At 54.4% G+C, this 23,782-nt stretch overlaps 3 protein-coding genes across 5 annotated transcripts; 2 read left to right on the top strand and 1 right to left on the bottom strand.

Annotated features, from left to right (window-relative positions):
- The first annotated feature begins 988 nt into the window (after window positions 1-988).
- On the top strand, window positions 989-18,535 carry FERMT3 (FERM domain containing kindlin 3). The gene is made up of 15 exons (XM_061164797.1): window positions 989-1,313; window positions 1,884-2,056; window positions 4,419-4,652; window positions 4,870-4,989; window positions 5,096-5,264; window positions 5,583-5,685; window positions 15,182-15,289; window positions 15,447-15,581; window positions 15,664-15,713; window positions 15,821-15,945; window positions 16,170-16,276; window positions 16,439-16,681; window positions 17,026-17,150; window positions 17,733-17,874; window positions 17,970-18,535. Exons 2-15 carry the CDS (start codon window positions 1,897-1,899, stop codon window positions 18,147-18,149), a joined length of 2,001 nt encoding a protein of 666 aa, XP_061020780.1. The 5' UTR covers window positions 989-1,313; window positions 1,884-1,896; the 3' UTR covers window positions 18,150-18,535.
- Window positions 18,452-21,028, bottom strand: TRPT1 (tRNA phosphotransferase 1). 3 transcript variants are annotated; one of them, XM_061164823.1, is made up of 8 exons: window positions 20,940-21,028; window positions 20,518-20,604; window positions 20,188-20,269; window positions 19,472-19,641; window positions 19,204-19,378; window positions 18,935-18,991; window positions 18,749-18,859; window positions 18,452-18,613 (listed from the first exon to the last, which is right to left on the bottom strand). In XM_061164823.1, exons 2-8 carry the CDS (start codon window positions 20,593-20,595, stop codon window positions 18,522-18,524), a joined length of 765 nt encoding a protein of 254 aa, XP_061020806.1. In that variant the 5' UTR covers window positions 20,596-20,604; window positions 20,940-21,028; the 3' UTR covers window positions 18,452-18,521. The 3 variants fall into 3 exon arrangements, with proteins under 3 accessions (XP_061020806.1, XP_061020796.1, XP_061020817.1); XM_061164813.1 differs by lacking the exon at window positions 20,940-21,028 and adding an exon at window positions 20,800-20,931; XM_061164834.1 differs by lacking the exon at window positions 20,940-21,028 and adding an exon at window positions 20,785-20,923.
- On the top strand, window positions 20,933-23,733 carry NUDT22 (nudix hydrolase 22). Its single transcript, XM_061164798.1, has 6 exons — window positions 20,933-21,068; window positions 21,454-21,951; window positions 22,282-22,380; window positions 22,962-23,059; window positions 23,196-23,289; window positions 23,568-23,733. The coding sequence occupies exons 1-6, from the start codon at window positions 20,994-20,996 to the stop codon at window positions 23,667-23,669; spliced, it is 966 nt and encodes a 321-aa protein (XP_061020781.1). The 5' UTR covers window positions 20,933-20,993; the 3' UTR covers window positions 23,670-23,733.
- The last annotated feature ends 49 nt before the right edge of the window (window positions 23,734-23,782 follow it).

The following is a 23,782-nucleotide window of genomic DNA, read 5'->3' as shown; positions in this document are numbered from 1 at the left end:
AGGTTCTGGTCAATTTCCATCCCCAAATTGATTGCCTAGAAAGGCTGAATTTCTGCAGGAGCAAGGGGTGAATATAAGGCCCTGCTCTCCTGAAGCTTATATCCTGATGCACCAGAAAGACGGGCCGCCAGGAGCCCTCCAAGTCACGTTTGCATAGGGGTGGAACAGGAGTGAGCCTCTTGGGCACTGGCCCCAGACGGGCATGATGCAGGTGGAGGGACAAAGGGAGGTGGCAAGTCTGAAGACTTGAGACTTAAAGGTGTGGGGGCAGTCAGGCCATGAAACATTAGCGGACCACTGGCTCAGGGTAAAGCGTGTGCCTGCAATGTGGGAGACCCGGGCTCGATCCCTGGGTTGGGAAGATGCCCTGGAGAAGGAAATGGCAACCCGCTCTGGTACTCTTGGCTGGAAAATCCGTTGGATGGAGAAGCCTGGTAGGCTACAGTCCATGGGGTCGCAAAGAGTCGGACACGACTGAGCAACTTGACTTTCATTTTCTGTTCAGCTATTCCCCTGGGTAACTCTGAGGTTAGCAGGAAAATAGGCCCTTACTGGGAACAGGAAAGATTTAAAAGTTGTTTCACTTGGGGCCTTTAAGGCTCTACTTCGTGGTGATAAGAGGCATTCTTGGGCTTGAGCTGACTTGACCTGCGTGTGTGCTCAATTGTATCCGACTCTGCGACCCCCATGGACTGTGGCCTGCCAGGCGCTCTCCATGGAATTTTCCAGGCAAGAATCCTGGAGTAGGTTGCCATTTCCTTCTCCAGGGGATCTTCCCAACCCAGGGATCGAACCCACGTCTCCTACATTGCAGGCGGATTCCTTGCTGCTGCACCACCTGGGAAGCCTCTGGCTTGACCTGCCAGGTCCCTAAATAACCCAGATCTCATCCTTTGAATGCCGCCGCTTTCGCTCTTGGCAGCCGGAAGACCCCACCTCGTGACAGGCCTGAGAAGGAAGATGGCTTCCTACACGGGAACCTGAACTGGTGGCTTTTCTAGTTTGAATTGAGCCTCCAAGTGAGGGGACCCTCTGTGGGGTGCTGGGTCCACAAGCCCCACTTGCTTCCTGTGCAGAGGCAGAGCTGTGTTGGCAGTTGCTTCCTGCACCCAGCGCCCGCCCGCCCTGGGGAGGGGCCCTGGGGAGGGGCGAGCCCGCCCTGCTCGAGATAAGCGAGGGCTGCCCTCTGAAGGAAACTCCAAAGAGAAAGCGGAGGGGGAGGAAGCACGCAGCGGTCTGCAGGTGCGCGGGCTGCGGCCAGGAGCGGCTGACGCGCCGACCCGCCCCTGCAGCCCCAGCCCCTTGCAGGCAAGGTAAGCCGGCCGGCAGCTGGAGGCCCAAGGACCCTCCTCGTCCTTGCCCTCTGGCAGCCCCCTCTGCCCAGCAAGCCTCTCTCAGTGCGGCAACCTGGACTTTCCACGGCCTTTGAGAGGCGTCAGTGGCTTTGGGGTGTTGGCGCTGAGCTTTGGGCCTGATGGGGACTGTTTTCTGACCTGGGTTCACCATTTCTAGGGTGGGCAGCTGCCAGGGCGGGCTTGGGCTGGGCTGTCGGCTGGGCAAGCAGGTGGAGGGTGGGCCCAGCTCTGGCACTGAGCTGGCTGATGTTGGGGAGCCCCTTCCTACTCTTACGGGGCCTCGTCTTCCCGTCTGCACAAAGGGAGAGGGCTGGGCAATGTGGTCTCTTGAGGGGCCCTTGCGAAGCTCCACCATTGTGATGGAGAGAGAGGGGTCTGAGTTTCTCACCTGGAACAACCCAGCTCCCCAGGTCTTGCTGGTGTCGCGGCACTCTGGCCTGCAGGCTTGCCCTCTGGCCCCTTGCCTGCCCTGGGCACCACAGGCCACCTCCCAGCTGCCCACTCTCCTCCTTCCCACCCTCTCCTCAGCGCCGCCGCAGCCATGGCGGGCATGAAGACAGCCACCGGGGACTACATCGACTCGTCCTGGGAGCTGCGGGTGTTTATAGGAGAGGAGGACCCGGAGGCCGAGTCGCTCACCCTCCGCGTCACAGGGGAGTCACACATCGGTGGGGTGCTCCTGAAGATTGTGGAGGAGATCAGTGAGTGCCCACTGCCCCCGCTGCCCACCGGGTCCCCCAGGGCTTCCGGGCCAGCCCTGCTGCGCGGCTCTCGATAATGGAGTCACGGTGACTCAGGCACCAGCTTAATCATTTGGTTCCAAAAAAGACATTTCCCCAACTCAACTTCCCCTCCTTCCCACTGTCGTCCTGCCCTTCCTCCATGCCAGCTGGTTCTGCTAAGACCCCAAGGACCAGACCCGGCCACGGTCCTCTGGGCCAGGAGGGCCTTGCCTGGGCTGAGGCTGAGGTCCCATTCTGGGGGTCAAGGGGAGGCCAGAGGGGGCTCCTGGTGACCCGGGGACCTGCTCCCACGCCCTGTCCCTGGGCGGAAGCCCTCAGCATGCTGGTGACAGGCCCCAGCCTGGGTGGGACGGCCCTGCCCCCACAGGAAGTTACAGCAGAGCCTCCTGTGGTATCAACCCTGGAGGGGAGCAGGGCCAGCAACAGGGGGCTTCTCATCGCCTCTCCCTGCTGGGGTGGGGGCTGCCCCTTCCTGGGAGGGCGGCGGGCTGGCTCTGATAGCCAGAGCCGGAAGGCAGGCCCACGATAGGCCCAGCCAGCCTGCGACCTGGGCCCCTGCGGGTGCGGGGTGAGGGCGGGCTGCCTCAGACCCATCCAGCCCTGGCCCCGCCACATGCGGCCCAGGAGGGAGGTCAGTGGCTTGTGGAGAGTGCGGGCCCCCCCGGACTGCCTGGCCACAAGGCTGAGGTAGTGAGGAGAGCCTCCAGAAGTCAGGGCCCCAGGAGGTTGTGAAAGCAGAAGTGGGGAGCAGAGGGTCCCTCAGGAGACTGGGTGACGAGACTCAGGCAGGCCTGGCCGAGCAAGGCAGAGAGGGTGAAGACCAGGTGCCCCCAAGAGAAGGCCCAGCTTGCCCCGGGGGACGGTCCACGGCAAAGCAAGAGGACTCAACAAGGAGCACGCAGGTTGCATGCTCCTTGTTGGGTCCAGAGTCAGGCCTGCGTACATGCTAAGTCGTGTCCAATTCTTTGCAACCCCATGGACTGCAGCCTGCCAGGTTCCTCTGTCCAGGGGATTCTCCGGGCAAGAATACTGCAGTGGTTGCCATTTCCTCTTCTAGGGGATCTTCCAGACCCAGGGATCGAACCTGTGTCTCTTTTTGTCTCCTGAACTGGCAGGTGGATTCTTTACCACTAGCGCCACCTGGGAAGTCCCCCCAGAGTCAGGCAGAGCAAGGTTAAGAGGAGCCCCTGGGGGGCTGGGACTCAGGATTGTTGCACTCATAGTCCCAGAGCTGGGCACGTAGGCAGGCGAACAAAGTTTTCTGGAATGATCGAAGCCAATGGATGTGCTCCTTCGCCAGTGGCTTGTGGGTTTCTGGTCTGGGGCTCACGGCAGAAAGACAAAGCCATAGATTAGATGAGACTGGCCCCTCTTCACCCTGGGAAAAGGCATGGCCAAGGAGGGAGAAGAAGGTCCTCTTCCTGAACCTGTGGGGTGGACAGGGGCTGGCCTGGAGAGAGAACAAGGGCAGAGGGTCAGGAGGAGACAGGGAGTGGGTGTCACAAAACCAAGAGCAGGGTGAAGGCGCTGAGGGGTGACTTCTGGGCCGGAGGAGGCTGGAAGGAGGTGGAGCTGGGGAAGGGGATGGGACCACTCCCCAGGAAGGGCTCTGACACTAGGGGACTCTCATTCGCGCTCACCTGGCACCAGTTCAGACTCCTGGGGGGAGGATCAGGGGAGTGTGTGTCTTCTGTCACTGGCCGCGTGAGACCTAGAGGCGCTCACATCTCTAACCGAAAGCCCGTGCTCTGTACTGATGCGGCCACGTGCCCGTGTCACAGACACCTTGCACTCACCACGTGGCGGCAGGCCCTGCTCACTGTCCATGGCTGCTCACATCTCAGGAACTAGAAAACTGAGGCTCAGAGAGGTTCAGGTCTTGCCCAAGGTCACAGAGCTAGAAACCACTCGCTCTTCACGGGGCGCCTGCTGCTGTGTGCTCGGCATAACTCCCAGGCCTCCCGAGCTCCCAGAAATGCCAGAGAGAAGCCTTGAAGGCGGGGCTTGCGAGAGGACACAGGAGGTGCTGCATGGGGAAGCCCAGTGCCCTGGAGTGTGAGAGGCGGGGCGCTGGGTTCTGGGCTAGGGGCTCCCCTGGGGAAGTGACTCCCCTCCGTAGCAGCTGAGCCCAGGGGACAAGCAGGTTAGCCAGCAAACGGCCATCCTGCCACGACCTCAGTCCTAGGCCCCCAGCCTGGCCCTGCTCCTGGCCTGGGCCGGGGAGGGGGTGCTCACCACCTCTGGATCCCAGGCTTGTGCTCAGCGCTGGGGGCAGGGCCCACCCAGGCTGACACGGTTGCCCTTGCCTGTGGCCCCGCAGAACGCAAGCAGGACTGGTCAGACCACGCCATCTGGTGGGAGCAGAAAAGGCAGTGGCTGCTGCAGACCCACTGGACGCTGGACAAATACGGGATCCTAGCCGACGCCCGCCTCTTCTTCGGGCCCCAGCACCGGCCTGTCATCTTGCGGCTCCCCAACCGCCGCGCCCTGCGCCTCCGCGCCAGCTTCTCCCAGCCCCTCTTCCAGGCCATGGTGGCCATCTGCCGGCTCCTCAGTGAGTCCCCGGGTGGCCCTCACGCTGCCCCCTGCCAGGGTCCAGCCAGGGGGAAGGTCCCCTCCCTTGCCAGGCCCAGCCACTGTCACATCATCCTAGCCGAGCTGTCGTTCCCCATCCATCTTAGGGGGCTCGGACCCGCCCCAAACTGCCCATGGTGGGGCGGGAGGTCACAGGGCAGGACCCTGGCCCCCCTTGAGGCCCCGGCTCCCCTCAGGTATCCGCCACCCTGAGGAGATGTCTCTGCTCCGCGCTCCTGAGAAGGAGAAAAAGAAGAAGAAAGAAAAGGAGCAGGAGGAGGAGGTGTATGACCTGACCAAGGTCGTCCTGGTCGGGGGTGAGTGCAGGCTGGGGCAGCCCAGGGATGCTGCAGGCGGGGGGCCCGGGAGAGGCCTGGGTGGGTGGGGGGTACCAGGCCTGACTGAACCCCACCTGCACTCCAGGCGTGGCCCCCGCGTCGTTCCGGGGGATGCCAGCCCACTTCTCAGACAGCGCCCAGACAGAGGCCTGCTACCACATGCTGAGTCGGCCACAGCCCCCACCGGACCCCCTCCTGCTGCAGCGCCTGCCCCGGCCCAGCTCCCTCTTGGACAAAACCCAGCTCCACAGCAGGTGCGTGGCCCGCTGGGTCTGCATGTGCCCTGGCGTCCCATGCCACGTGTCCTGCTCCCAGAGCCCCCTCCCCCTCCCCGCGGCCTGCTGGCCCTGTCCCCAGCTCTCATTTTCCATGTGTGCGCTTGCCGCTGAGCCAGCCCGGCCCCCTCCACCACCCCGCTGCCCCCGGCTTAGCCCTGCCCCTTGCCCCCCCCAACCCCCCACCCCATCCTGCTGCCCCCAGCTCAGCCCTGCCCCTGCCCGTCCCCGCGGACCCCCGATCCTGTCCTGCTGCCCCCCGCTTGGCCCTGACCCCCGACCTGTGCTCTGGTCCAGGTGGCTGGATTCGTCGCGGTGCCTCATGCAGCAGGGCATCAAGGCCGGGGACACGCTCTGGCTGCGCTTCAAGTACTACAGCTTCTTCGACCTGGATCCCAAGGTGGGCCGGGTCAGGGAGAAGGGAGCCTGGGTCAGTGGGACATGGGGGACCTCGCATCGGAGGTCTGGGCTTCGTGAAGGTTAGACACTTGTGGGAGTCTGTCCAGCTGTCCGTTTGTCGGTCCACACCCTCATTGGTTAGCTCCACCAACGTGGTGCTGGGCCCCCGTGGATGCCAAGGCCTGTTCCTCAAGGGTTATCAGGTAGAGACAGCTCAGGGTAGACAGTGGTAGGTGCTGGGAAGCCTGCTCCGGTGAAAGACGCCTGCACCTGGGCTCAGGGAAGGCTTTCTGGAGGCAGCAGCACTGGGACCTGCAGGAACTAGGCCAGGTGAGGGGTGAAGCTTTGCAGGCAGACACCTGTGTGTATCGCTCCCTGCCTGCCTGCCGAAGGCATGGAAACAAACAGGCTCCATGCATCTGGACTCAGAAGCCCCACTTCTCTGTCCCCTCTTCCCTGCAAAGCTTGCAAGCATCGTTGTCTACAGAACCCTGGGGTGCAGTGTCTTTGCTCCCCGGAAGACTTTCCTGTGGGTACTCCTTGATGCCCTCTGTCTCCTCAGCCAACTCCCTCTTCCTTCCCCGTCCTGTGGAGGTGACCAAGCCCTCCATGCTGTTTTGTTTCTGGCTGTACTGTGCTTAGGGCATGAGATCTTAGTTCCCCGACCACGGATGGAACTCGTAGCCCCTGCAGTGGAAGCGTGGAGTCTTAACCACTGGACTGCCAGGGAAGTGCCCCAGTCCACTTCTTACTTGATCCCCACGCGCTCGGGGGTCTGCAGCTGCCCTGCCCCTCTGCCCTTCCTCCTGTCTCCACAGCCTCTGGGAGTTGCGGGCTCCAGGGCTCCATCTCCAGCCTCCACTCTCCACCCTCTCTCCCAGGAGGCTCCAGCCTCCCGGATTTAAGGATCACCTCTGTGCTCTTGAAGCTCTCAGTTTTACCGCCTCCAGCCCAGACCTTTCTCCTTGAGCTCTAGACTCTCATGTCCAAGCCCTAGACTCTTGTGTCCAACTGGCCATCTCTGCTGTGGCACCTAACAGGCATCTCAGCTTCTGTTTGAAACAAAACTCTTGATTCCCTGTCTGCCCAGTGCTTCCTCCTACCACAGACTCATGGCAAAAACCCTGCACTTACAATTCTCTTGTGGCTCCCAGGCTCTAGAGGCAGACTCAGTAGTTGTGGTACTCAAACTTAGTTGCACCATGTAGAATCTTTCTGGACCAGGGATCGAACTCATGTCTCCAGCATCAACAAGCAGATTCTTATTCACTGCGCCACCAGGGAAGTCCCATTGTAATTATTTAAGCTTTAATAACCAGTCCATTATTTTTTATTAAACTTTTGGTTTTGAGGTAACTGAAGATTCACTCACAGACAGTTGTAAGAACCAATACATGAGATCCCAGACACCTGGGACTCATTACCCAGTTACCCCCAACCAGTATCATGACCAGGACCTTGACCTGATACAGTCAAGACACAAGACAGTTCCCTCAATCAATTGTCCTGCAAATCCATTTTTTAAATATGAAAAGCAGTCTTTTCTCTCTGCCTACGCTCACACCATTTCCTACACTCTTTATCCCAGTGTATAGATTCGGATTTCCAGCTGGTATCATTTTCTGTCCGCCTGAAGGACTTCCTTTAACATTTCTTTTCAAGCTGATCTATTGGTGATGAATTCTTTCAGTTTTTGTTCGTCTCTATAAGTCATTATTTTGCCTGTGATTTTGAAAAATACTGTTCTTTGGTGTAGCGTCCTCAGTCGATGTTTTTTTTTTTTCCTTAAAAGTACTGCCTCACAGTCTTGTGGCTTGTTCCTTTGTAGGTAATGTGTCTTTTTCTGACTGCTGTTATGGTTTTCTCTTTACCACTGGCTTTAAACAATTTGATGATCATGTGCCTTGGTTTGCTTCAGGTTTCTCATGCTTGGGGTCCACTGAGCCTCTGGAATCTGAGTTTGTAGTTTTTGTCAAATTTGGAAAATCTTTGACCTTTATTTTTTCATGTATCTTTTCTGCTCCTCTGTTTTATGGGAGTCTGATTACATGACTCTTAGACACTGGAAACGGTCCCATAGTTCACAGATGTTCTGTTTAGTTTTTTTCTTTCCCCCAGTCTTATTTTCCTGTGTCTCATTTTGGATAGTTCTATTGCTCTGTCTTCAAGTTTACAAATCTTTTCTTCTCCCTTGTCTAATCTGCCATTAATACCCTGCCTAGAAGTTCAATTTGGACCTTTTTAACATTTTCCATCTCTCCTTAACATGCTTTTCTCTATCTTCTTGAACATACAAGATATATTTAAAATAACATTTTAGGAACTTCCCTAGCAGTCCAGTGGTTAAGAGTAAACCATCCCTGGGTAGGGAACTAAGATTGCGTATGCAGCATGGCCAAAAAAATAAAAACGTTTTAGTGTTTTTGTCTACTAATTCTAGTATCTGTGTCTTTTCTGGATCTACTTCTATTGATTATCTCCTAATTATGAGTTGTATTTTTCTGCTTCTTTTCATGCCTGATAATTTTTAATTTGATACCAGACACTACAAATCTTAGGCTCTTATGTGCTGGATTTTTTAAATACTTAAAAATCTTATTTGAGGATAAAGTTAAGAAACAGTTTGATCCTTCTAAGGTTTGCTTTGAACATTAATAATTATAATTTATAATAATTAATTGGGACTTCCCAGGTGGCCAATTTGGTAAAGAATCTGCCTACCAATGTAGGAGACGTGAGAGATGTACGTTCAATCCCTGGGTCAGGAAGATCCCCTGGAGAAGGAAATGGCAACCCACTCTAGTATTCTTGCCTGGAAAATTCCATGGACAAGGGAACCTGGTGGACTGTAGTCCATGGGGTCACAAAGAGTTGGACACAATTGAGCATGCACAAAGGCAAAGGCAATTATTAATTAGACTGGACAAAAATTTACCCTATTTCTGGGGCAAGAGCCTTCTGAGTATTCTGATATTATATATATATGATGTTTTTCTAATCTCTGTTGGGAATATGAACTATTCCTACCCTGATATGAGCTCTGGCAAATGTCCACGTGTGACTTTCAGTGTTTTCTTCCATCAGCCTTGGGTTGTTCCCTTATACACACACGTATACTCATTAATCAGCTAAAGACTCGAAAGGAGCCCTCTGCTGATTCTATGCAGAACTTTCTGTGCAGTTCTCTCCTCTGTAGCACTCTGCCCTGTGAATTCTAGCTGCCTTGGACTCTCCAAATTCTCAACTGCACCTGCTCACCTCTCACCTCGGGGAATATGCTGGGCTCCATTTGGGGTCCTCCTCTGGCCTACAGCATTCACACTTGCTCCAGGTGGCAAGCTGGGGAAATCTCACCATTCATTCACTTGTTTCATAGCGATTCATCATTGCTGTACAGGGTGATCTGTTGTCCAGTATATAAAATCCATTTGGTTTTTGTTGTTTTCTTTGTTTTGTAAATTAAATGTTTTTTTTTTTTTTGGCTGCACCTATGGTGTGTGGGATCTTAGTTCCCTGAGCAGGGATCAAATCTGTGACCCCTACAGTGGAAGCACAGAGTCTTAACCACTGCACCACCAGGGAAATCCCTTAAATTTTATTTTTAATCAAAGTAACAGCTTAAAAAAAAAAAAAAAAGTAACAGCTTAAGGAGTTGAATAGTCCCAGTAGTAATAACAACAACAGAAAAACAGTTCCTTACTCTACCTCTCCTTATCCCAGATTTCTGATCCCTAGAGACTGTAGGTTTTAAGTCTTTAGCTTTTTATTCTAGTGTTTACCTCTATATGACAAGCTTAGATATGTCTATTCCCTTGACTTTTTTTTTCATTCCATGAATTATCTATTCGCTTTGTGTGAAGGATGAAAATTTAGCTGTCTTATATCCTCCCTCCTTCCCCTACAACATACACCTCTTTTACATCTTCCCAATTGAGCTGTGTTGTAGTTTTTAGTTAAAACAAAGGAGTGTGGTTGTAAATGGTGACACACATAAATAGCGTTCTGAGCTAAGCCACAGAGTGACTGTATTTCCTTCCTTGGTTTATTTATTTTCTGTTAATTGTCTGTGCTGTGTTTAGTTGCTCAGTAGTGTCCGGCTTTTTGCAGCCCATAGACTGTCGCCAGGATCCTCTGTCCATGGAGATTCTCCGGGCAAGAATACTGGAGTGGGTTTCCATGCCCTTCTCCCGGGGATCTTCCCAACCCAGGGATCAAACCCAGGTCTCCCGCATAGCAGGCAGATTCTTTACCATCTGTTAATTGTCTATCTGTGCACAATTAGAAGTGAGACACCAAAAGGCTCTCTGGACACTCTCTGTGAATCTGTGGCCTGCCATGGGAGTTCTTCAGAGTGATGAGGTGGGATGGTCCATAACCGAGTCCCTCCAACGCTGCAGCTGGAGCACAATGCCCCTTTCAAAATGACTGGTTACTTTAGGATATCAGTCAGTGTTATATCTTGGTGAGAACCGTGGAATGGGAGCAATCTAGACCCGTTGATTGACTGTTGTCCTTGAACTTCCCTTCACTATTTCCTGGTAATTCCTATAGTTGACTTCTCGATTCCTGGATCTCGTTTTCCTTTTTCTTGACTGACTCCCTCATGTCAATGGAGCATATATTTATTTATTTTTTAATTTTTTTTATTTTTATTTTTTTTTGGAGCATATATTTAATGACTTCCCCTAAAATGGCAAAATGGTAATAGCTTTTCCTAAGTGGTTTGAAATCCTGTGTGTTTGAAAAGGTTGCTGGTCTACCCTCACTCACATGAAAGTTTGTATAAGTCTAGGTTTGAAACATTTTCCTGCAAAATTTTGAAGCAACCTTCCCATTGTCCTCGAGTTTCTAATGTTTCTGTTGAATCCAAATCCATTTAATTTTCAGTCTTTCCATATGTGACCCTTTCGATTTTTCTTGGAGGGGTAGGAGAGGCCCCAGAAATCTTAAGAATCTTTTTGGGAGTCGCCTAGTGGTCTAGTGGTTAGGATTCAGCAATTTCACTGCCATAACCTGGGTTCAATCCCATGTCAGGAAACTGAGATCTTGCAAGCCACACAGCACAGCCAAAACAAACAAACAAACAAAACACAAAAGAATCTTTTCCGTATCTCTTGATGTTTAAAAAATCTCTCAACAGTATGTCCTCGTATGAATCTTTCTTCTTTGATTGTCCCACACACTTGCTGAGCCCTTTCAGATCAGAAGCCTGGGTCCTTGAGTTCTGGAAACATGATCTATACAACCTCTTTAATAATTCACTCCCTTCCATTTTTCTGGTTTTTTTTTTTTTCCTCTTGGAACTTAGTAAATATTATACCTCCTGGATTTATTTTACAAGAAAAAATTGGACATTTATCTTTTCTATCCTTTTTTATGTTTTTTGTCTTTTTGTTCTACTTTCTGGAAAGTTCCTTGACTGATGTTCCAAATGACCTATTGACTTTATAATTTCTGCAACTGTCTTTTTAAATTTTAAGAGCTCTTATTTTCTGACTGTCCCTTTTTAGTGTTTTTTATTTTATTTTGCTTTTTTACTGTAACATACATTTAGAAATATTCACAAATGTTACCAACATATCAAGCAACAGAACTTTACCAGCTTTCAGAATCCAAGCAGTATCTCCCACAGGGGGAGCCATTAATGTTACCGCTAACGCCATAGATTAGTTTTGCCCATATTTGAAATTTACATAAAGGAAATCACACATTCTATATACTCTTTTGTGTCTGCTTTTTTCACTCAGTATTATGCTTGTATGATTCATCCATGTTGCATATAGGGTAGCATATTTCTCATTGGTGTGTAATATTTCAGGCTGTCAATATACCACAGTTGATTTTAATTTTCCATTCTATTGTTTTATTATTATTATTATTAATTTTGGGTTGCACTGGTTTTTCACTGCCGTGTGTAGACTTGTGGGCTCTAGAACGTGGCCTCAGTAGTTGTGGTGCATGAGCTTAGTTGCTCCGTGGCATATGAAATCTTCCCAGACCAGGGATTGAATTCGTGTCCCCTGCATTGGCAGGAGGTCTCATATCCAGTACACCAGGCAAGTCCTCCATTCTATTGTTGATGGGCATTGCACAATTTTTAGATTGGGCTATTATGAATAGAAGCACTATAAATATTCCAGCATATGTCTTTGGTGAACATATACCATGTTATCTGTAAGGTATACTACACCAAGAGGTGGAATTTCTGGGTTGTAGGGCAGGCACTAGTTTGAAAAGTGAAAGTGAAAGTGTGTCCTATTCTTTGTGACGCCATGAACTGTAGCCCACCAGGCTCTTCTGTCCATGGAATTCTCCAGGCAAGAATACTGGAGTGGGTAGCCATTTCCTCCAGGGGATCTTCCCAACCCAGGGAATGAACCTGGGTCCCCTGCATTGCAGGTAGATTCTTTACCATCTGAGCCACCAGGGGTTACGGGGCAGGCGCTGGTTTAGCCGTAGTAGATAACTACACCCCCATACACCCCTACCAGCAGTGTATGAGAGTTTCAACTGTTGCACAAATTCACCAGTACATGATATTTCCTACCTTTTCCACCTTAGCTGTTCAGGTAGGTGTGTAATAGTATCTCATATGGTATTTTGTTTGTTTATTCAAGCAGTTTTACTGAGATATAACTTATATACCATAAAAACCACCCACTGTAAGAGGTTTATTTTTAGCAAGTTATATAGCTATGCAACCATCACCACAATCCAATTTTAGAACATTTCCATCACCCCAGAAAGTTCTCTAGTGCCCATTTGCAGTCATTCCTTCTTCCACACCCAAACCCAGGCAACCACTGATTTGATTTTTATGTGGGTTTAATTTACATTTCCCTAATGACTAATCAAGTTGAGAACTTTTTCATATGACTGTTAGCCTTTTGGATATCCTCTTTTGTGAAGTTTCTGTCCAATGTTTTACCAATTTCTACACTCAGGTACTTATCTTTTTCATATAGCTTTGTAGGAGTTCTTCATATATTCTGTACAGAGTACTTTGACAGATAAATATATTGTGAATGTATTTTCACAAAGCACAGAATATTTTGCCTTTTCATTCACTTAGTAGTTTATTTTGAGGAACACGAGCTCCTAATTTTAATATATTCTGAGTCATATTTTTGTTTTATGATTAATATATTTTGCATCCTGTTTAAGAAATCTTTTATTCTAAAATTGCACAGATGTAGTCCTATTTTTCTCTAAAGATTTTACTGTTTTCACTGATATTCAGATCTGCAACTCAACTGGAACTGATATTTTTATGTGGTGAGAGGCAGAGATACAAATACTTTACATTTTTTTAATTAAAAAAATTTTTTTGACCTTGTGGGTATCCAATTGACCCAGGTCCATTTATTGAAAAGAACATCCTTTCCCCAGTGATGGCAAGATCTCCCTTGTCCTAAGGTGAATATACATGGGTCTCTCTGACTCTCTTTTTAAATATTAAAAAAAAAATTATTTGGGAGTCCCGGGTCTTAGTTTGCAACATGCAGGACCTTTGATCTTCATTGCAGTATGCGAGATCTTTATTTGCAGCATGTTAACTCTTAGTTGCAGCATGTGGGATCTAGTTCCCCAACCAGGGATGGAACCTGGGCCCCCGGCACTGGGAGCACAGAGTTTCAGCCACTGGACCACCAGCAAAGTCCCTCTCTCTAACTCTCTTTGATTCCATTGATCAATTTGTCTCTGTCAATACCATGTTGTCTTAATTACTGTAACTTTATGATTACATTCCTTTTCAAAATAGCCTCCTGTTCTTGTTTTATGAGTGTAGAATTTTGTCTCTGTAAGGATTTCAACTAGTGTTTGAAGTTTTTTCTGCTCTCTACATTGTCTTTATTTCCTCCAAGTTCTTTTTTCTCCTTACTGTAGTTCATGCCAGCAGCTTTTGTTAAATGTGAATAATCCCTGCCTGCTCTTTCATATTTAGTAAGGCTCTAAGAAGCCAATTAGAAACTCTGAGTGGATGAATAGGGCTTGGCATTTGGGAGGGTCTCCTGGGGAAGATGGGGCAGGAATGCCCCTTGTTATGGGGGGTTTCTCTTTGGCTTCTCAGCAGTGAAAGCTCTGATCTCCTGACTGGGGAATAGAAGGCTCATTGCCAACGTCTTTGATGGCAAATGAAGGGCTGAGGGTGTCTCATCTTTCAAAATGCCAACTTTCTCTTCATTCAGCTGTTTTCAGTACAACGTACTCCCACCCAGCTGTGCCGGGAGTGCCAGATGCACTGGCTCAGCATCTTGAGAGAGTAAATCTCTGGTTTCTACCAGGTGCCAGCTGGGAGCAGGGAGTCACTTGGCTGCAGGGAGTAGGGAGGGACCGTTCCATTTACAGACTTTCTGTGGTCCTCATTTGAGCCCACCCTCGCCTCCCAGAAAGGCTTTCCTGGTGGCTCAGACAGTAATGAACCCACCTGCAATGTAGGAGACGAGGGTTCAATCCTTGGTGGTTTGGGAAGATCCCCTGCAGAAGGGTGTGGCAACCCGCTCCAGTATTCTTGCCTGGAAAATTCCATGGACAGAGGCGTCTGGTGGCTACAGCCCATGGGGTCATAAAGAGTAGGACACGACTGAGTGACACCTTCCCCTCCCAGACCTGAGCCTGTCTACCACATGAACTGGGATGCCTTTGTTCAGATCTTAGTTCTTTTTGCTGTTTGCTTTCTGATTTTTTCCAAACTCACCAGTGCCTTGGCCATAGAACAAGAGAGGGAAAAGAGTGTGAGAACCCAGCTCTCCCTCCCGGCAGCTCAGTCCCTGTCCATGTGTTTGCTTTTCATCTTCCAAAATTTTGTTGGTATCTCTCAACCTGCTGTAGTGCCCTCTCTCTTAATCCTTCTGCCTTTATCCTTGTTATGCCTTTGCTATTGATGTTGGTGGGTTTCAAAGGGAGTGCGGGCTTAGTCTTACTTCTGTGGGTAACTGGGGTTGCCCCCTTGAGCTCCCTGCTCCTTCTCTCTGGAATGTTCCTCCTACCACGCTCCTCATCAGCGGCTCCTTGTCATTCCCAGATGTCAGTGCAGCAAGCCACCTCCCCAGGGAAGCCTTCCCGGAATGCTTCCTTCTGGGGAGTAGCAGCCCTCCTGACTCCCGCACCCTAGTTCCATTCTCTCTCATCACCATCAAGCTCCTGGGCTTCTTGCCTGAGCGCATGAGTGAGCCCCTGGTTTGGAAGTTACTTCCTTTATCACTTTGAATCACTTATTTATTGAGTGGTTTACTCTGTCCCCCACCCCCCGGCCCTTCACGCAGGGCACACAGTAGACGCATAGTCAGTAATTGCACAGAAAGGTTTAGAGGGAAGAAGCCTGCCTGGGCAGATGTGGTTGGCAGGCTGGGGTTGGGGTCTGCTGCCCATGTGGAACCACTCCAGGAGCTTGCACAGCACAGGCTGGGCTGAGGCCAGAGGCTTGCGGGGAGCTGGGTGCATGAGGTGCTCAGGACAGGTGTGACCCAACCAACCCAGCCTCCCACTCCCTCCAGACAGACCCAGTGAGGCTGACCCAGCTATACGAGCAGGCTCGGTGGGACCTGCTGCTGGAAGAGATTGACTGCACTGAGGAGGAGATGATGGTGTTTGCAGCTCTACAGGTGCCGGGCAGGCCGGGGGACCCCGGGGGCTGGGTGTGGGCCAGGCCCAGGGCAGGGTCTTCCAGAGGGAACCCTGCATCCAGGGCAGCCCAGCTGAGGGCACTGTTGGGTGAATGGGCTGCCCGCTCAGCTGTCCCCGGCCACGTGTCCCCTCCAGTACCACATCAACAAGCTGTCTCAGAGCGGGGAGGTGGACGAACCGGCGGGCACCGACACAGGGCTGGACGACCTGGATGCAGCCCTGAGCAACCTGGAGGTGAAGCTGGAGGGGTCGGCGCCCACGGACGTGCTGGTGAGCAGGGGCTCTGGGCAGGGGCTGGGGTCAGGGCCGAGCGCAGGGGCTGGGCGCCCCCGCTGACTCCTCTCCTCCCCAGGACAGCCTCACCACCATCCCAGAACTCAAGGACCATCTCCGGATCTTCCGGTGAGTCTGGGCCCAGCCTTGGCAGCCCTGCTGGAGCAGGGCCCAGTGCGCAGAGAGGATGGGAGGGAGGGAGGGGGCCTGTCCTGAACCTCGCGCCACACCCTCAGGCCCCGGAAACTGACTCTGAAGGGGTACCGCCAGCACTGGGTGGTGTTCAAGGAGACCACCCTGTCCTACTACAAGAGCCAGGAAGAGGCCCCCGCGGAGCCCATCCAGCAGCTCAACCTCAAGGGTGAGTGATAGCAGTCTGCAGGACCAGGGCAGGGGCGGGCCAGGGGCGGGCAGGGGCCTCACCTGGCCCACCTGGGACTGGCCAGGTGAATGCTCCCACGTCTCCAACTAGGGGCTGGAAGATGCCCTCTGACCTGAGGCCGCTATGCAGGGCTGCCATTCACTCAGGGCCCTCACACCAGGGCTCCCCTCCCCAGCCCCCTAGCCCATCCCTTCTTCCTCCAGGCTGTGAAGTGGTCCCAGATGTCAACGTCTCAGGCCAGAAGTTCTGCATCAAACTCCTGGTGCCCTCCCCTGAGGGCATGAGTGAGATCTACCTGCGGTGCCAGGATGTGCGTGAAGGGCAGGGACCAGGGCCCCTGGAGGCTAGAGCTAAACGGGCACTGGGCAGGACCAGACCAGGGGGGCATGGGGCGGGGCCAGGCCAGGGGCAAGCGGCGGGGCCCGGCCTGGGGCAGGGCCCTCACCTCCCTCCCCCGCCCCTCCCACCCCAGGAGCAGCAGTATGCCCGCTGGATGGCCGGCTGTCGACTGGCCTCCAAGGGACGCACCATGGCGGACAGCAGCTACTCCAGCGAGGTGCAGGCCATCCTGGCCTTCCTCAGCCTGCAGCGAACAGGCGGCGGTGGCAGCGGGGGCTCTGGCAACCATCCCCAGGGCCCCGATGCCTCTGCCGAGGGCCTCAACCCTTACGGCCTTGTGGCCCCACGCTTCCAGAGAAAGTTCAAGGCCAAGCAGGTGCCAGGGAGAGTGGGTGGTGGGACTGACCAGAGGGTTTACCTGGCCAACCTTGGCCCCTGGATCTCCACAGAGCCTTCCCCTGGAAATGCACGCACTCACTCACTCCTTCTCCCTCCCGGGTCCTGAGACTGAGTGTAACCCTCTGGGAGGGGTCACAGTCCAGCTGCCCTGTCCTCCTCAGGGCCCGGCTCAGCTCATATTGCTGAATGCAGACAGGGTGCACTCCGGTGGCCCCACGCTGGGCACTGTCCCCACCCCAGGCTCCACATCCTGTCTCCTTGATGGGGACAGGCAGAGGGTCTCAGGGACCTTGGCAGCCCCTCACCAGCATGGTCCTGCAGCTCACTCCACGGATCCTGGAGGCCCACCAGAACGTGGCCCAGCTCTCGCTGTCTGAGGCCCAGCTGCGCTTTATCCAGGCCTGGCAGTCCCTCCCCGACTTCGGCATCTCCTATGTTGTGGTCAGGTAGGAGCCCCACCCCAGCCTGCTCTACCAGGCAGGGCCCTCCCCTGCTGCCTGGGGGCAGCGCCTGAAGCCTTCCTTCCTGTCCTCTGCGGGGAGGCCTTACTGAGGGCAGCCCGTGTGCACCCCCTCCATCCTGCATCTGTGCAGCAAACACTAGAGAGCGATCAGGCCGAGAGAGCGGGTGGCCCCCTGCACCCATCCCAGCCCTGCCACACACCGTTCTCTCTCTGGACCTTGGGCAGCTGGTCTATAGGGCAAGGCTGGGTGGCTGTTATGAAGGGAGCACCCCCTTTGACCGCCCACTTTCCAAGCCTGTAAAGACAGGAACAAGCTGAGGATGATGCTAAAAGAAAAAGTTCCGATTGAAAGGCATGGACTATTTGCCTGATGCTGCTAAATGCTATCATTGTGATTACATCAGTGAACCCCCATTTTCCACATGAGGAACTAAAGACCCAGAGAAATTAAGGGACTAACTTGCCAGCTTGCTCCTTAGTGCCACACCAGGCTCTCTGGGTGGGCTCCGGGGCCATGTAGAGTGCAGGGGGAGTACCCCCCTCACACTCTCCTCTTGGGCACCAGGTTCAAGGGCAGCAGGAAAGACGAGATCCTGGGCATCGCCAACAACCGACTGATCCGCATCGACCTGTCCGTGGGTGACGTGGTCAAGACCTGGCGCTTCAGCAACATGCGCCAGTGGAATGTCAACTGGGACATCCGGCAGGTGGGCCCAGAGTGAGGGTGGGGGAAGGGACCTGGGACCACCGGGCCAGACCCAGACAGGGCAAGGTACCAGCCCTCTGACCGCCCGCTCCGCAGGTGGCCATCGAGTTCGACGAGCACATCAACGTGGCTTTCAGCTGCGTGTCCGCCGGCTGCCGCATTGTGCATGAGTACATTGGGGGCTACATCTTCCTGTCCACGCGGGAGAGAGCCCGGGGGGAGGAGCTGGACGAAGACCTCTTCCTGCAGCTCACGGGAGGCCATGAGGCCTTCTGAAGCCTGTCTCACTGTCCCCACCCGCTCACCACCTGCCATGACCACTCCTAAGTCCACACCCACTGGGACTCACTATCCACACCCTCTCCAGACATGCAACGACCAAGCTGGGCCCATTCACTCACTGTCACTGGCTTTGTGTAGACCAGGGTCCTGGATGAGTCAGACTCTGCCATCCCCCGGGAGGGTGGGCCGTCATTTGCACAGCACCCACCCTTTGCTTGTCTGAGTGGCCAGGACCAACACCTCTGACCCAGATGAAGTCCCTGAGCACATGAGGAAGACTGGCTGCAGCCACGGGATGATGACTCATAGTTTCAAACCGGAGTTTCTTTTTTGTTATCTTTTTACATTTTTAAAAAAATAAATATTTTATTGTTGGGTCATCCTTCTTCCTCTGGAGCCGTGCTTGGGGTCTCTCTGATGTTCTGTCTCTTCATTACCAGCCAAGGAGAGGGGCTTTCCTGAGATAGAGAGGAGAGTTGGTTAGAGAAGGGAGAACTAAGTCAGTCTGGGGTTGCAAGCTGGGAAAGAGGTGAGGACAGAGGGCACAGGCTTCAGGCCCAAAGAACAGGGCTGGCTGGGGTGGTGGTTCTTACGGGTAGGGCGCAGCTGCAGGGCCTCCTTGAAATACTTGGGAGGCAGGACGCCGTCAGCGTTCCCTGGAGTCAGGATCACCCCATTGGCAGAGCGAAAGAAGGGGATTCCATCTGCAGACAGAGCCAGACATGTGACTCAAGCCCTCTCAGAAGGCCTGGAGTGGTCCCTGCTGTGTCCACACTCACCTGCCAGGGCCAGGGGCCCGTTGATGAACACAGCCACTTCACAATTGGGCCGCATGCCTGAGTGGACAATTGGAGCTGGGGCCTGGGGTGTCTGGATTGTAGTTATAGAACCTGGGTGGGCTGGGTCCTGGGCTCATTTCAAGGGGTGGGGAGGGGGGTTTATTCCTGCATGCAGGCTATGGGTTGGCCCTGGACAAGAGGCTATGATCCTCGGAGGGGGACCTGGAAGGACAGATTGCGTCAGAGTAGCTTGGGGGAGGGGCACTGACCACTGATGACACCAGGGTCCCCAGGCAGTCCTGGGGCCAGATGGATGTGTGTCCTTCCCCGGCAGCATAGGCCCTTGAGCAGGATGGACGGCCAGTGCTGCCGGAATGTGCCATGGACGAGCAGCAGGGGCAGGGCCTGCGGGGTCTCCAGTGGCTCCAGCTCCAACTCAGGCACCTGGGATGAATGCGGGGGGGAAGGGCGGCAGTGACCCTCCCCTCACAGGCAGGGGTCTCACATGGCTCTGCCACTTGTGCCCTTAGTACCCACCTGCAGGGAATGACCCTGATTGGCCCGGATGAGGGGGCCAGTGCTGGGGTCCCCTGGCTGCAGGGCAAAACGCTGCTTCCCATTGGTGTCCACCACGCGTTGAACATCTTCAGCTGAGAAGCTGCGGAACTGGGGCAGCTGCAGGAGGGCGTCCAGGGGCACGAAACCATCTGTGGGAAGGCAGGGTGGTAAGGAAATGACCTTGCTCCGGCCTGGGCCAGAGTTCACAGGGGGAGCCTCAGACCGCAAGACCAGAGCCTGTATGACCTTTAGAAAGTCTCCCCTTTCTGGGCCTCAGTCTCTCACCTTACATGAAATAGGCTCTGTCCCACATGAGACAGGACCCACCCTGTATCACAGAGGGTCACAAAGATCAAGGGACGCTTCTGAGGACAGAACCCGGCCCAGAGTGGACACTCAATAAACATCAGTTGCCCCATCACCCACTGTGCCCAATCTTGGCGTAAGTGTTTATTGGGCCACTGGGCTGGAGGTATCACCAGGCCTGGCCAGACACAGGCTCCTCTCCTAGTCCGCCCTTGACATGATCCTGGGCTCCGGGCCTCAGCTTTCCCTGTACATGGCAGGGATGTACCTTCTGTGCTGTCCCCACAGGACTGTGGTGGGAGCCACGGGGGAAGGTGATGACTGACCTGCTCACACTACTCCCTGGGCTCCAAGCACTTCTCGGCCCAGCCCCTAAGACTTTCACTTACCGGCCCCCATGGGAAGGCCCAGCTTCAGGGCCCCATGACGCAGGGCGTAGGACAGAGCCTTGGACAGCTGTACATCTCGGTCCTGAAAGAGCCCAGCGGTGACCCTTAGTCCCAGTGGTGACCCCGCCTGCCCAGCTGCTCACCCTGAAATCTGAGTGACCTGCTGCAGAAGGAGACCAGAGGGGCAGCAGTCCCTGTGCTCCTGGGAACAGTATGACCCAGCAGCTCCCGCTCCCAGGCCATCAGCATTTCCCAGGGAGTAGAGCTCAGAGCTGCCCTCCCCTGCCCTCCCACACTGGAAGCAGGGGGGAGGGTGGAGAGGGGGAGCACCTGTTCCCTGGGGGGTCTGTGAGCCCTTCTGCCCTTGGGCCCAGCTGCTTCCCGCCTCCTTCCTCCAGAGGAGTTCATGGCCAAGACCTGTGGGGAGCAGTGACATGGGAGACAGTTAAGGCCCCTCCCACGTCCCCATGCTGCCCGGTGCCACAGAGCTTCAGCACGTGAGAACTGGGAGGGGGATATTCAGATCACTAAACTCACTTCCCACCCCAAACTCCCTGGAGCCGATAGGGAAACTGAGGCCCAGCAGGCAAGACTTGCCCAAGGTCACATTACGTCAGCCAGGGAATCCGAGACCCCGTGACCCAGGCTCGCTGGTCTGCTCCGCAAGGGGCGCCTCGCCGGCATCCAGGCTAAGGGGCGGAATTGTTTGGGCCGGCCAGACAGATGGAGCAGGGACACACAGGAAGGCTCACCGACTCCGGGTGCGGGACAGCTGATTCGGGAGCCCTGAGCGCCGGGACCGGCCAATGAGAAGGCGAGAAAGAAGGGGGCAGGCACTTCCGCTCCGAGGAAAGGGGCGGAGCCTGCGGGAGAGTGGGCCGGTGAGTGCGGGCTAGAGGCTGGAGCTTCCGGACCGTGGGAGGGGTCCTGGCGTGTCTAGGGTTGGAGGCAGGACCTTTGGTTGCGGAGACAGGGGCATTGAGGGGAGGCAGGACCTTTGGTTTGGGGAGACAGGGGCACTAGGGGGAGACAGGACCCAGGACCTCTGGGTTGTAGGGATGCCGGGGAGTCTAAGAGATGTCTGGTAGCAGGAGCCTTGGAGCTCTTGCTGGGATGATAAGACATTTTACTGCCCAGGGAGTGGTCAGGGGGGTGCAGAAGGGCTGGGGGTACCCTCAGGAAGTCTGTGATAGAGGGGGCCAGCTGCCGGGCCCAAGGGAGGCTGTGGGTCCCCCGAGGTGACAGGCTTGGCTGTGTCCTCCCCAGAACTGCCCTCTCCAGGCCATGGACCCTGAGGTGTCCCTGCTGCTGCAGTGCCCACAGGGGGGGCTGCCTGAGAAGCAGGTACAAGCTGAGCTGAGCCCAGCCTATGACCGTCGCCCACTGCCAGGAGGGGACAAGGCCATCGCCGCGATCTGGGAGAGCCGGCTTCAGGCACAGCCCTGGCTCTTTGATGCTCCCAAGTTCCGCCTGCACTCCGCCACACTGGCGTCCACTGGCTCGCCAGGGCCACAGCTGCTCCTGCGCCTGGGCCTTACTTCCTATCAAGACTTCCTGGGGACCAACTGGGCCAGCTCAGCTGCCTGGCTGCGACAGCAGGGGGCCATCGACTGGGGTGACAAGCAAGCCTATCTGGCGGACCCTCTGGGCGTGGGCGCTGCACTGGCCACTGCTGACGACTTCCTTGTTTTCCTGCGCCGCTCTGGCCAGGTGGCTGAGGCACCTGGGCTTGTGGACGTGCCTGGTGGGCATCCTGAGCCTCAGGTGAGATGCCACGCTGGGCACAGAGGCACAAAGACCCACAAAGCTCAGCTTTGTCTTCCTCATCTCTTGAAAGGGGAGCTGGCCTGGTGCTTCTCTGTAGTCTCTTCTTAGGGGTAGCACCTCTCAGCCTCTCTGCTGAATCCTGCCCCAGACCCATGGGAAGCTAGGGAACTGGGGATGGGGGTGGGGATGGACAACCTAGCTGAACCTGTGGTTGCCCATCTGGAAAAAGAGGGCTGGGGTCAGAGAAAGTGGCCCTCAGGGCCAGTGAGTATGGGGGGAAAGCAGGGCAGAAAGAGGGTAGCAGAGACTGAGCTTGACCTCTCACAGGCCCTGTGCCCAGGTGACAGCCCCCTGCACAAGGACCTCCCTGGGGAGCTGGTGGTACACGAGCTCTTCTCCAGTGTCCTCCAGGAGATCTGTGATGAGGTGAGTGAGGGGCAGGCAGAACAGAGTAGTGGGCAAGGAGGGAGGAGGTAGGACAAACCAGAATTCCACAGGTCCAGACTGGCACATGGCATGTGGGATCTTAGGTTCCTGACCAGGGATTGAACCCAGGCCTTCGGCAGTGAGAGTACGGGACTCCTAACTACTGGACTGTCAGGGAAGTCCTAGGCATCTGGCCTTGAACAAAGAGCTTGGCTTTGCAGCTAGGCACACTTGAAGTGGAATTCTAACCCTTTTCTCTATGTGCCTCAAGGTTTTCCTCCCTACAATGGGGATAATGATAAATGTCTTGCCTACTCTGCTGCCAGGTTTGTTGAAAAGAGGGGTAAATAGGAGTCCCAGTTACTAAATCAACTTCCCCTGGGTGACTCTGGGCAAACTGTTCCATCTCTCCAGTTCTGTTTTTCCCACATGAAATGAATGTGTCCAAGATCTGACTTTTTGTGACTCTTGGCACTTGAACTACAAACTGTAAAATGCTGTATTAGGGTAACATGCTGTTCTTCACTGAGGGGGCAGGGATGTGGGCATTGGGCACTGAGAGGTGGTACCCCTGGCTCCAGGTGAATGTGCCGCCACTCACCCTGAGCCAGCCGCTGCTGTTGGGCATCGCCTGCAATGAGACCAGTGCCGGCCGTGCCAGTGCTGAGTTCTACGTCCAGTGAGTGATCTCTGGGGGACAGAGTCCTGGGTCCTGGGGTAGGTGGGTGGTTGAGGGGCATGGCTGAGGGAGCTGGGGCTCCACAGGGACCCTCTGGGGCTAAGCACTCACCAGGCCACTCTCACATCCTGTCCAGGTGCAGCCTGACTTCTGAGCAGGTGAGGAGACACTACATGAGTGGGGGACCTGAGGCCCACGAATCCACAGGAATCATCTTTGTGGAGAAACAGGTTCGAGGTGGCAAGCAGCTGGATAAGCAGCTGGGTTGGGGCCTGCAGAGGCCTGGTGATGCACGTGTCTCCCAGGCCTGGGTCAGACAGGGCTCCCAGATCTCAGAGCTTCTCTCCAGAGTTACAAGTCCTCGCGGGGTTGCCTTCAGCCCAAGGGAGAGTGCTGGAGACCTGCTCAGCCCCCTTAACATGAGGCTCTGAGGCTCAGGAACTGTGGGCACAGCTCCCACAAGAAACCTGAGGCTGAGATGTCTGGGTCTCACTGTCTCTCCCCACAGAGTATGCAGAGGTTGCAGGAGACTGAAATGTGGGCTGAGCTCTGCCCCTCAGCCAAAGGCGCCATCTTCCTCTACAACCGGGTCCAGGGAAGTTCCACCTGAGTCTCCCGGAGTTCCCAGCCCTATCACCACAGCTCGGAAGACAATAAAGGACTTTATTCTTGGATTCCTTTGGCATCTGCTGTTTCCATGAGACAGAGGGGGCCACTGGGAGA

This window comes from Dama dama, chromosome 2 (genome assembly GCF_033118175.1).
Source record: "Dama dama isolate Ldn47 chromosome 2, ASM3311817v1, whole genome shotgun sequence".
Taxonomy (NCBI): domain Eukaryota; kingdom Metazoa; phylum Chordata; class Mammalia; order Artiodactyla; family Cervidae; genus Dama; species Dama dama.
This window is presented reverse-complemented; position numbering and strand designations above follow the sequence as displayed.